At 32.6% G+C, this 13,726-nt stretch overlaps 1 protein-coding gene and 1 pseudogene across 1 annotated transcript; both read right to left on the bottom strand.

The window, feature by feature from the left end:
• Positions 1–4,429: 4,429 nt before the first annotated feature.
• On the bottom strand, positions 4,430–12,222 carry LOC129297583 (putative receptor-like protein kinase At3g47110; annotated as a pseudogene).
• On the bottom strand, positions 12,174–12,824 carry LOC129297582 (probable LRR receptor-like serine/threonine-protein kinase At3g47570). The gene is made up of 2 exons (XM_054935914.1): positions 12,691–12,824; positions 12,174–12,562 (listed from the first exon to the last, which is right to left on the bottom strand). The coding sequence occupies exons 1-2, from the start codon at positions 12,731–12,733 to the stop codon at positions 12,327–12,329; spliced, it is 279 nt and encodes a 92-aa protein (XP_054791889.1). The 5' UTR covers positions 12,734–12,824; the 3' UTR covers positions 12,174–12,326.
• Between the last annotated feature and the right edge of the window lie 902 nt (positions 12,825–13,726).

Genomic DNA, 13,726 nt, shown 5'->3' with positions numbered 1-13,726 from the left:
CATATGCCCTAAATGTTTCGATCTATATAAAGATGTATTTAACTTGATTGAATAATTTTGTTGAGAACTTGAATTGTATGCTTCTAGCAATTTGAATTCTTCAAGGAGTTTCACGCAAATGTCACTATTGAATGAGCCATACAAATAAGCTGTAACAACATCTATTAGACATAAATTGAGTCCTCCACTTATTGCTAGACTGATTAAATATCAAAAAGTAGTTGCATCCACCACTAGTGAGTATGTTTTAACAAAATCAATTCCATGTAAATCCTTGAGCCACAATCCATGCCTTATATCTTACAATTTCACCATTTTCATTTCTTTTTTACATAAAAATCCATTTATATCCAACCAGCTCGACACTTTCAAATGTATGGACTATAGGTCCAAATACTTTTCTCTTTTTAAGTGGCTTTAATTCATCATCAATTGCGTTTTTCCGTTTTCGCCAATCCTTTCTTTGTTTGCATTTCTTAATGTATTTTGGTTCATGATCCTCATTATCATTTATTACATCAAGTATTATATTATATGCAAAAATATCGTTAATGTTGACTTCATTTCGAGCCCATTGTATTCCATTCATAATATAATTTATTGAAATCTCATTATTTTCACACATTTCAAGTACCTAAGTTTCTACTGGAATTAAAATGTTAGTAGTGTTTATTGCCTTTCCAATATTTCATTTTGAAAATAGTATTGGAAAATGAAAATACTAAAGATGACTATTGAAAAAATATTGAAGATGAGTGTTCTTACATGGTCTTTTTTTGAAATTTCATTTTTAAGGTACTTAATTGTAATTATATAATATTCTTAGATCGTCCTTACATGTCATTTTACGTATTATATATCCTAAAGTTCATACTTTTGCTACTTAATATAATAGTACTGTTTATAAGATCATCTTTAAAGAAGCCTCAAGGAAATAAAAGAGAATATCAATTAAAAATTTATTCTAAAGCAAAATCTTGGCATCATATAAATGAGGCAAATCAACTTAACAATTATATTTGATTCTCAACTTACAAGTATTGCAAATTTGAGAGCTAACCAAGCTGTGGAATCAGTGGACTTAAAAGGTTTGCATTTCCAAGATAATTGTGACTAAACCTTCAACGAGTTTATTCTTTAATTTTGAATCTTCATTGTTTATTTCCTTTTTTTTTTTTACTAATTTTTGACTAGTATTCAAGATGACGACAGCATAAGGTTTAATTTAGTCAAATTGGATATTTTTTTCCATTTTTTAAAGGACTAATAAATAATATTGATATTTATGTATAGTGAAATAATTGGCTAATATTCGCAAGTTTTTGAGTTAAAAAATTGAATAAATTTAGATTAAAAAGTGAAATTAAAATGAGTTTAAAGTTTAAAATATTAAAATAAAAGGAGTGTAATAAAGTATAAGGAGAGGGTGTAAGTTACAAAATATGTGTGCGTGCGCGCGTGAAAACTTATATACCTGGAGAGTTATTAGTATGGTTGTATCTTTCTTCATCACTGTATATTATATACACAAAAGTAGAAGGATATATATGTCATAAATTTATATGAAGACTGGTGGTATAATATCCACATGGCATATTGACCCTTGGCTTCTAGTCTTGATCTTGTCTCTTATCATCACCTATATATTCGGTTTCATTAATTCTGCAGCCCCTTCATTTATACAAATTCGGTGATGTCTTACTCAAAATGAAAAATAAGTTGGTATCACATATATATAATTCAAATAAAGAGAAGTAGATAGGTTCTGAAAATGATCTATGCAACGAAATATCTTGAATTATTTAATTACACTGTAGTGGCGATTGTATTACGTGTTTGGTTCTCGGTTAAAAATGGACTTTTGCAGCTGTGATACTCTTGAACAGAATATGGGAATCTTGAGCAATTCAGACTTCACTGGTTGGAAAAAAAAAAACTTGGAATTGCAAGTTATTATTACACCCAATGTTTAGTTTAGCTTTTGGTTTGGAAAGTCGATCATAGTGCTGTCCCTCTCAACATGACTCTAACAAAACAACAAGGTTTTTATCATTAGAGGCCATTTGGTTACTGGAAAGAAAATAAATGAAATTGCTTAAAAAAATAAAAACAGAATGATTAAGATATGAAGAAGAGATAAGTTAATCATGTTTATCAAAAAGAAAAAATACAATTTAATTTATGAGATTGACAATCATAACTCGTAAAATTTGTTGAAGGTGTGGTAATTTTCATATTTATGGTATGTGATATTAAATTTTATTATGCTTATAATAAAAGAAAAGGTAATTTAATTTTTTTATTATAATTTTAATTCATTTTATTTTAATTCTTTTAAGCAATCAAAGTCGGCGTAAGTTTCTAATGTCCCTTCTACGGTTAGATGGCTGCGAATTTTTTTCTTTATTTAAACTGCAAAATTTGTTCTTTTTTGGTATCTAATGACAAGGGTAAGTAAAACAATTGAAAGAGAAAGACCCTATACATAGTATGGGCCCAATGAAGAGAGAAGCGGAACAAAGCATCTAACGCACGGTAAAATTTGGGGAAAGTAGTTTTCTAGATATAGTAATATATATTTTAACATTTAATTTAATTAGACATATCTAAATAAATTGCACTTAACTCTCCCCCAATTAATTTTTTGTTAATGAAATTAATCATTAATTATTAATATCTATGTAAAATTTATAACAAATTGCATACAACTATTCATCCTCTTCTAAACAAACTTGTGAGATTAATTATAGTAAGCATGAGTACAGATGAGATGTTATTGCTTTACGCATTTCACGGAATATATATATATATATATATATATAGAAAGATAATTGAGTAATTAACTCCTAAACTATACATCCAGAAATATCTAGTATCCCAAACTCATTTTTTAGACAATATTTTTCTTTCACTTTTAAAAATGATGCAATTTGATTCTTCTCATTAATAAAACTTAATTTTGACTAAAAAATAGTAGAAAAGGACCTTGAAATTACAAAAAAGAATCAATAAAATTTTTGGAGTCATTTTTTATAATTTTTGGATCCTTAATTATAATTTTTGGATTTTTTATTATAATTTTTTGTTCTTTTATGTAATTTTTACATTTTTTTTTGTCATTTATTGATTAACTAACGGTCAAAGTTAAATTTTTTTTTAACAGCAAAGACTATATTGCATATTTTTAAAAGTTAAAAAAAATATTAAACAAAAAATGAGTTAGAATTCTAAATTTTTTTAAACTTATAGTTTAAAAATCAATTTGTTAATTTACCTTATAAAAAATAAGTTATATTATTCATAATTTATATATAACAAAAAAATTTTCATCATATACTGATACAATAAAAATTATATTCACATGCAGAGCATATTTAATTTGAAAGAATATATATTTACAAATACATATTTAAAAACTGAAGTAAAGATCGATACTGAATATTAATATTAATAATTTACTTAATTTCTCTTAATAGGTAATTAAAGCTGGCAAAAAGGGCCAGCCTGGCCCTATAGGGCCGACCCTTGAAAGGCTCAGGTCTAAAAAGGTCAGCCTTTTTAAGCTCGAGTTTCTTTTAGGACCCTGATATTCGAAGCCCGGCCCTTAATATAGCGGGCTCAGGGCCGACCCTACAAGCTTTAGGCCCTTTAACTATTTTTATTTTTTTAAATTTTTTAATCAAACAAAAAATTACTTCATTCTAATATAACACTCAATAAAGAAAGGTACAAAAAAACTAACTAAATAACATCTAAATGAACTAAAAACACAAATAAAATAATAGTAATGCAATAAGCAATGGATCGGCTAAGTCGACAAACACCCAATCAAAATTAGAAAAGTAAATGTTGAACTGAATGAATCATTATCATGAATTTAGATGAATTAGGGAATTTAAGGTTGTATTTTTTTTTAGAAAATAGCAACCAAGGATTTCTGTATGAAATTTATATCAATTAAGAATCAATTGTTGTCAAAACCTGAATGAAAAATAAGCTACAATGAACTATTGTTAATTTAAAATGAGTTGTTATTAAAACCTAAATAAATACTTATTGATAAAGGCTAACTCGAATCCACAAATATCTACTCAAATTTTGACAACAAGTGATCCTTGACTTATATAATTTTTGATCAGTGATTTTTCATTGCTATTTTTTTTTTGCCTTCCATCCTCAGTAAATATGGGCTAATATGTGATGTGGAGTAAGATTTAGTTTAATTTTTTTTTCAAATTTAAAAAGAGTGAAAATTATGAGAATTAATTAAAAAAATGCAAATGCGGGCTTAAACGGGTTGGCCTTTGGCCCTTCAGGGCTGGCCCTTTTAAGCCTAATTTATCATTTTGGAGTCCCATTTACAAGCCCGGCCTTACTGTTATACGGGCTTAAACGAGCTAGCCCGACGAGCTCGGCCCGTTTTCCAGCTCTATAGGTAATACCTATTTGGAGATGTACAATTTCTTATTTTCTTAATTGATCAGAGTTTGTTAATGACCTCAGTCATAGTTCGCAGCCTTTGCAATGGTAGATTTGCAGAGCAAGACACTCCCACTTGCTTCAATGAACTCAAGCAATCCTCCATTACTCTCCTCCTTCGATTTTCCTTTCTCATTGCTCTTTCCACCGCGTATATCTTTCCCTCCTCACCTTCTTCTTCAGGTAGCAGGGAAGGATCAGCTATCTCCATAGAAGGATTAGGTAAAGTCATTGCCACGTACTGATGAATTCCAACCCCACCCTCAAATTCCTCATTTGTTCGTCTTTTTCCTGTAAAAATCTCCAATAATAGTATCACATAACTATAGATATCTCCCAACGTTGAGCGTTGCCCACCCATACCATACTCTGCAAACATGGCACTATTCTAAATGCTTACATATTGACACAGCATATTGAATTTGATGAAACTTGTATAGAATTTAGAACTTTCAGATTATTTGTGAACAGTGAAAAATATACCTGGTGGAATATACCCAATAGAACCCTTTAGGCCGCCTGACATTGTCGAGTGTTCTTGTGAAATGGAAGATTCGCTTGATTCTTTGTATAAAAGGGTTGCTAGACCGAAATCACCGACATGGGCTACCAAATCATTATTAAGGAGTACGTTGCTTGGCTTTATATCACGATGCACGATAGGTGTTTGAGAAAAATGGTGAAGATATTCAAGTGCACAAGCAACATCAAATGCTATGTTCAGTCTTTAGATGAATGTCAATCTCTTGCTCTGTCCTTGCACATTATCTCTTCTATGTATCCAATCATCTAGATTCCAATTGGACATGAACTCAAACACCAAAGCCTTGAAGTCATTGCCTTAGTGATCAATGCTTGATACAGCAGTTACGATCTTGAGAAGGTTCCGGTGCCTTATTCTTCTCAAAGCTTTGCATTCGTCAATGAAACTCCTTGAAGCCCCTCTTTGTTGAAGATTTAATACTTTCACTATGACTAATGCTCTGTCTTCAGCGTGATAGAAGGATGATAAACACTAGAGTACTAGCAAGGGATTGCCAAGTTCAAAGTAGGAGATTTTCTTGATGATTTGATTGTGCTTGTTGATAGATTGAATTCCAGGATACCACCACACAGCTTGCTATTTTCGTATAATGAAGTAGAAGTTGTACTTTTAAAGATCCCTACCTTTGGCACTTTACCCTTAAGGTCATTATAAGAAAGATTGAGATGTTTGAGAGCTAAAAACTCACTGAGGAATTCAGGAATCTTCCCAGACAAGTCGTTACATGAAAGATCTATGTCTTCTAAACCTCTCAATCCCTCCAAACTCTAAGGAATCTCTCCTTCAAACAACTACCCTGCAAGTACAACTACTCCAAGCTGACACATTTTCCAATAGAAGATGGAATGATACTGAAAAGTTGTTCTTTGAGAGTACTAGCTTTATTAGAATACGTAAATTGTCTACTTCATTTGGTAAAGGTCCTGTAAGATCATCATTAGAGACGTCCAAGTACACTGAAAGTGAAGAAATGCCAACCACTTATTTCGGTATGGTGCCAATGAGCTTGTTATTATAAAGACTTAGTACCAGAAGCTTCTGACAATTTCTATAGCTTGAAGAGAAACTTCCCTCAAGGTTGTTATTGTCCATGAAGAGCAATGTCAATGAAGTTAAGTTTCCCAGAGATGAAGGGATTGTTCCTGAAAGGTTGTTGCCATTCAAATCAAAACAGCCCAAATTTTATAGTTTGCCTATTCCATATGGGACACTGCCAGCTAGAACGTTTCCTTCCAATCCAAGAGTTTCCAAATTAGAAAGAGTTCTAATTGCAATAAGGATGCTTCCATATAATGCATTTTCACCTAACGTTAATTTTCTTAATCAGCTTGATAGGTTTGTAATTGAGTTGGGCAATTTTCCTATAAACAAATTACTACTAAGACCTAAAACTTCAAGTACAATGCAATTAACTAAAGAAGTAAGAAAACCTAGGCCATCATAATCATTTCCAATAGATACAATTCTATTTTGATTAAAGTTGAGCCAAGATAAACTTTTCAAAATTCTTATGTTCTTAGGTAGTGTTCCAGTAAGAGCATTCTCAGTAAAGTCAACAAGTTGTAGTCTCAAAGCATTTAACAATGATGCTGGAATAGTTCAAGTTAAATTATTGATTGCCCTACCAAATATCTCAAGGTTAGGAAGAGTTAATCCAACATCAGGTAGCATACTACCTTGCAGATTGTTTTGACCAACAATGAAGTAAAACATAGAGGAAATGTTATAAATAGAAGAAGAAACTATATCGTATAAGTGATTCACATATAATCTAAGAACTTTTGAGCTTGATAAATAGCCTATCTCATGTGGTATGCTTCCATAGAACTGATTTACTCCAAAGACTAACGAAGATAAAGAAGAAAAATTCCTTATGCATGTTAGGATTGTTCCTGTGAAATTTTTGTGACCTACAAGTATCATCCTCAATTCTTTATAATGACTTTGATTACTTGGAATGTTCCCAACCGCCCAGGAACCGGGGAAGAGGAGAGAAGGGGCAAGAGCTGCGGAAGGACGTCAGCAGGGTTAGTCCCATTTTTTTAGTACTCAAACATATGAACAATAATGAGCTTACAGTTTTCGAGTAAAACCTAATTGTGATACCACTTGTTAAGAATGAGATGTGACCGCCCAAGAATGGGGGAGAGGAGAGGAGAGATAAGAGCAACAAAAAGGTGCCATATTTTTACTCAAAACCTCAAGACTCAAGTTTATGAGTCTTTCCTCTTTATTATATATTAATTATTAAACTCAAATTTATCCGATATGGGACTTCCTATATTGTCTTATGTCCACTCACATTTGATGGACAAAAGTTTCTTTCTACCTATATTTTCACCCTTTATAGCTCTTTTCTTAGCTGGAGAGCATCTCTTCAATCTATTTCTGCATTATCCACAACTGAAGCAGAGCATATAGTAGCAATTGAGGGTGTAAAGAAAGCTATTTGGTTAAACTTAAGGTTGTCTAAGGAGTTACTAATATTTTTTGTGATGATCAAAGTGCTTTTCATTTAACTAAGAATGATAGATATCACTCGAAAACTAAACATATAGAATCAGACATCACTTTATCAGAGATATTGTTGCAATTGGTGAAATTATTGTGAAGAAAATTCAAACATCCCAAAATCCAGCAAACATGCTTACGAAGCCTCTTCCTGATATTAAGTTCAAGTATTACTTGGGCTTAGTTAGTATTTATAGCACTTAATTGTCCTTTGGGGCTACTTGGTTATTACGAGCATTACTAAATTTGAGTCAAGCGGAAGTTTGTTGAGATTATGACTCAAATCTTTATAATCCTTCATATTTTATATATTATATTGGTGTAAATTTATCATATTTCTATTTGATATTTTAGAGGATATTTATTATTATTCAAGATAATATTTTTAGTTGATGAAAAGTTGTATATATATCTTGTCTCTCCATCTCCCATAAAAGAGATAATTATTGTAATTCCCATCTTCTATAGTGAAATTACTCACTCGTTGCTTGTGAGTTTTTTTTTTTTTTTTTTTTGTCTCTCAAACTGGGGGTTTTCCCACATTCAATTTCTTGTGTCATCTTTTATCATTTTATAACTTTCAATTGTTTTCTCTTGTTTTCTTTTGCTGATTATTTGCTCACTTCCTGACAAAAGTCATTCCCCTTAATGATTATATGTTGAAGGTATAGCAGACGACCCATTTCATTAAGAAATTCACCGTGGAAGCTGTTGAAGCTTATGTTGAGCTCTCTGTGAAATGTGAGGTTTCCTATAGAAGGTGAAATGGTGCCGGCCAATCTCTGCTGTCCAAGGCTCAGTTGCACCACCCTTCCGGTGGAGATGTTGCAGGTGATTCCTACCCACTTGCAGTGATGGATGAATTGTTTCAGAAACTCATTGTTTTGACTGGATCTCGAGTTATCTGACTCTTGAGGTCAAGTAAAGCTTGAAGATCAGTTTCGTTCCTTGTAGGGTCATAGTTGCAGAGCTAAATGTTGAGCTCATGCACAAAAGAAGCGATCCACTGAGGATTTGTAATGCTAGGATTCCCGAGCTTGCTCTACGGTGTCTCATCTCTTTTTAATTGTAGATCTGACCTATCAATTGTAAGGTAGGATTGTTACAAGAGGGGATGAAGTTACAAGGAAAGAAAGAGAATCTTTGGAACTACAATGGTAACAGGAAGACCAAAGTTTGACATTCTTAACATCCATTGAACACAGAAGAAATTTTTCTTTTTTTTTTTTTTGAACCCAAATAAAGCATAAAAGAAGAAATAAAAAGGATAGGAAGAATTAGGTCTCCTCTGCATTAAGATGAAAATAGTTGATTAGTTCTTGTCATATTTTTATAGGCTGATGGCAAGTAACTGAATATGCAGAATTTAAACAGCTAGGGGAGAAAAGAATTGCATTTGCTGATGTCACCCTAGGACTGAGGACAGGTTTTCAAGGTTTGCTCGAATGTCACTGCCACTATAATTACTTGTATTCAAATTTAATGACTTGATTGTTTGAGGGTTGAGCTGCGGTCAATAAAGAAATGAATAGATACATTGTTAGTAATATCCTTGGTAGAAGTTTACGTTGGATACATGAACGGGCAAGGCTTACAGAAATGAAATGAGGATGAGGAAAATTTTTACGTATTTAAAATACAATACTCTCCAGGCAACGTTTCTTCTTCTCTTCCCAAATCATTTCCTCACACCTCTCACTCTTCATTCATTTCTTCTCTGTTTTACTTTTTCACCCCGCACCCCACAGGCCTGCACACTTCTTCACTCTTCACTTTTTTCAACTTTTTTTATTTTTTTTTTTTTTGAGAATGACAAATGAGGGAATTAATTAATTAAGATTAAGCCTTAAATGTTAACAAGTTTTATTTTTAATTTTATAATTTTATTGTAATAAATTCATAACTTATTTTTAAATTTTAACATGATTGAAAAAATTGTTTTTCCTATTTAAATTTAAAATATAAGTTACAAATTCATCATAATGAAATTACAAAATTGAGAATCAAACTTATAAATTCTTAAAGTTTGACACTTAAATTTTAATTTGAATTATGGAGACCTATCTGTCACTCTTTCTTTTTCTTTTTCACTCCCACCACTTCATGCTCTAAGTGACAAGCCAATTGTCTTATTTCTAGAACTCGGTGTCTTGGCCTTCAAGTATAAATCTATGACTAACAATCAACATTAATAACAATTGATCTTGATTTGGAGGCTACCCCAAATAATTTATATTCTTCTTCCTTTTTTATTAATTCACTTTGGGCCTAAAATTGGAGGTGATCTTTTGAAAAAAAAAAAAAAACAACAGTTTATGTTAACCAGAGATTTACGATAAAAATGGGGGGAGCCTTGGTTGAAAAGTCCCATTTAAGAACCTATTCATTTTTCAGTTCTCCTAAAAATACTCAAACGTTCTTTTTTTTTTTTAAGGGAAAAAGATCACCTTATATTAACGGAAAAAAGGAAAAGAAAACCAAGTCACAGGAGAGCTAAAGCCTAAAAGAGAAAGATAGGAAAGTGCTGTGACAGAAAATATTCAAACTTTCAACTGCGAGATATGGTAGACATATTTACTTGAGATATGATGTTTCAGCAGCTGTTAAAAATAGAATTATGTCCATAAACTGTCCAAGGTCAAACGTAAATTTGAAAAATCCCCTCACCAAACTTGCGGAAAGAAAATCGATTCGGAAACGTCATTTTTTATTTTTGATTGTTAGAAACATGCCAGCAACTTGAGTATTTCAAATTTTGGTAAATTTAATTTACTTCTGGTTAGAGTACTTTAAAATGAAGAGATATCTTTTTAAAAAGTCATATATTTATAAATTAAGAAATTTTTACAAGGGTCATCTAATGAATTATAATCACAAAAGTGAACACATCTCTCTAAATTCTAAAAGCAAACTTGGATGGTTACAAAATTAAAAGGTATCACTTGGTGGAGTGATGAGATGTATTTCAAAAAACTTTACATATTCAAAGAATGCTTCTTTTCATGAAATTTATTATAAATAACACTTGATTAATATTAAATATTAAATTATGTTAGTTGGATGTTCCTGAATTAACATAAGATTATTCATGAACTAATATAAGATTATGAATCAACATAGGTTATAACTTTTAAAAAGAGTTTTATTTCTTAAAATATATCAATTCAAAACATCACTTTAATATCTATAAAGATTTCTCACCATCATTCATTTTGCACATTCATTTATGAAAACTAATTGTCTTTATTTTTGAGTGCATCAGAATAAAATCAAATTATTATTTTTATAAAACTATTGTTATCTAACTTGAGTTTTGAAAAAATAATTCATGCTCAACAGTATTCATTGTATCCATCAATCCAATTTGCATCCAAAGACTTAAAAACGTGGGGACGAATTAAGATTAAAAGAAAGTGATGTCATGCCTTGAAGACAACGAACATAACTTTTTTTAGAGAGCTATTCCCGAGAACATTTGTTGCAAAAATTCCCAATTTTACTTAGCTGTACAGAATTTCACGCATTGTCATGCGTGAGACACTCATTTGCTTGCACGTACTAATCAAATACACAATTGTCTAGTTAAGAAATAGTGTGAATTAGCTTTTCTTTTTTGCTACTCCTCTTTCTTTGGGAGGATTGGTGGTTCATATTATCTCAATTTTCCAACTGGAGTAGATTAAAGTGCACATGAAAAAAATGGGATGTTCATTGTACAAGCAAGAAGCACAGTGGGATGGGTTTAATTGCAGAAAAAGGAGATGTTCAATGAAGTTTCTGTAGGAAAAAGGATGTGGAGATTGTTAACTGTAGAAAATGAGTCATTATTTCATGAATTGATGTATCCAAACATTGTGATCAGATTGAACAGAGCGGGAATCTTCAGCAATTTGGAAGAAAATTTGGAAATTGGAGGACGAACTCAAGGTTCAGCTCCTCTTGTGGAAATTTGTCCATGATGCTCTCTAACAGAAAACCATGCAAGTGACTTTGAAGGTGTCCTGTATCTATTAATGATATGACTCAATCAGGCACAGTTTTACCGTTGGTTTACATCGGTGAGCTGCGTCATAAGATGAGCCGTTTAAGTCCTGGTCATTTGAAGCATTAGGTCCACTACAGAAAATAAGTTCAAATAGAACACCCAATGAATACCTGGAATATTCCAACATGTTCATGAATCATAGTTTGTAATAATTATGATACTTTAAATAAATATAAATTGTTGTTTATCAATAAAAAAAATCTACAAGTTAAATACCAAATAGTGTGTGTGTGTGTGTGTGTGTGTGATTTCTGCCATAAATACCAAATAGTATGTTTTAGAAAAAGGTGTCTGCCATGAAAATGTTTGACTGCTCAGAAATTCACGAGCATAGAATCATACATGTGCGTGCAGAAACGCTGCATACAGCTAATAATTCTTCTTTTGAAGTGTAATCACCATAGATAACCTCAGGAAATAGTAATGTGTGATTAAGTATAAATCTTTAATATATTTTTACAGTAAACATGAGTATAATATGATAAAAATGTCATAAAATCACTGGTATAAAAAGCAAAAAAATGATGCAGCAAACTGATGACCTTACCATCTCTCTCTCGCTCCAATTATTGTCACAAACGCATATTTATCTGGCGATGTACACTTTCTTGATTGCTTGGAGTTTGTTAACAACCACAGTCATAGTCTGCGGCCTCTCTGATGGCAGACTTGCAGAGCAAGATACTCCCACTTGCATCAATGAACTCAGGCAATCCTCTGTTACTCTCCTCCTTCGATTTTCCTTCCTTATTGCTCTCTCCTCCAAGTATATCTCTTCATCTTATCTTCTTCTTCAGGTAGCAAGGAAGGATCAGCTATCTCCAAGGCTTCATTGGGTAAAGCCATTGCCACATACTGGTGAATTTCCATCCCGCCTTCAAATTCATCATTTGTGGGTCTTTTTCCTGTGAAAATCTCCAGTAATAGTATCCCATAGCTGTAGATATCTCCTAGTGTTGAAGGTTGTCCGCCCATACCATACTCTGCAAACATTTCACTTTTTCAAAAGCGGACATGCTGACACAACAATTTGAATCATGATATTGAATCAAGTGGTACTTGCATAGAATTATGCATTTGAGGCTTTCAAGTGTGAAGTGTAAAAATTTACCTGGTGGAATATACCCAATAGAACCCTTTAGGCCACCTGACATGGTTGAGTGTTCCTGTGAAATGGAAGAGTCGCTTGATTCTTCGTATAGAAGGCTTGCTAGTCCAAAGTCACCAACATGGGCAACCAAATCATTGTCAAGCAGTACATTGCTTGGTTTTATATCACAATGTACGATAGGTGTTTGACAAAACGGTGGAGATATTCCAGTGCACAAGCAACATCAATTGCTATGTTCAGTCTTTGGACAAATGTCAATCTCTTGCTCTCCCGTTGCACATTATCTCTTAGATGTATCCAATCATCTAGATTCCCATTAGACATGAACTCGAACACCAGAGCTTTGAAGTCATTACCTTGGTGATCAATGCTTGATACAGCAGTTACGATCTTGAGAAGGTTCCGGTGCTTTATTCTTCTCAAAGCTTTGCATTCGTCAGTGAAACTCCTTGAAGCTCCTCTTTGATGAAGATTGAATACTTTCACTGCAACTAATGCGTTGTCTCTAGTGAGAGTTCCTTTGTATACCGAACCAAATCTTCCCGAACCGATCAAGTTTTCTTGAGAGAAACCACTAGTGCATCTAGCCACTTCTGCGTAAGAAATTTCTGGGTTCAAATCCCTTGTGTTGATTGCATTTTCTTCTGATCTTTTCTTCACTCTTTTTGCCATGAAAAAGAGTGCAAGAAAGCATGATAGAAGGATGGCAAACACCAAAGTGCTAGCAAGAGGGATTGCCACCTTCAGCGCGAGAGATTTTCTTGTCGATGTGGTTGTACATGTAGATAGATTAAATTCTGGGATACCACCGCAGAGCTTGCTGTTTCCGTATAATGAAGTGGAAGTTGCATTTGTAAAGATCCCTCCCTTTGGCACTTCACCCTCAAGGTCATTGTAAGAAAGATTGAGATGTTTGAGAGCTACAAACTCATTGAGGAATTCAGGAATCTTCCCAGACAAGTTGTTACGTGAAAGATCTATGTCTTCCAAACCTCTCAGTCCCTCTAAACTCTTAGGAATCTCTCCTGCAAACAAA

This window comes from Prosopis cineraria, unplaced genomic scaffold, assembly GCF_029017545.1.
Source record: "Prosopis cineraria cultivar Desert tree isolate PC_DT_omini unplaced genomic scaffold, ASM2901754v1 PC561, whole genome shotgun sequence".
NCBI lineage: Eukaryota > Viridiplantae > Streptophyta > Magnoliopsida > Fabales > Fabaceae > Prosopis > Prosopis cineraria.
Note: the sequence above shows the minus strand (reverse complement) of the source record. Positions and strands in the feature narration are given on the sequence as shown.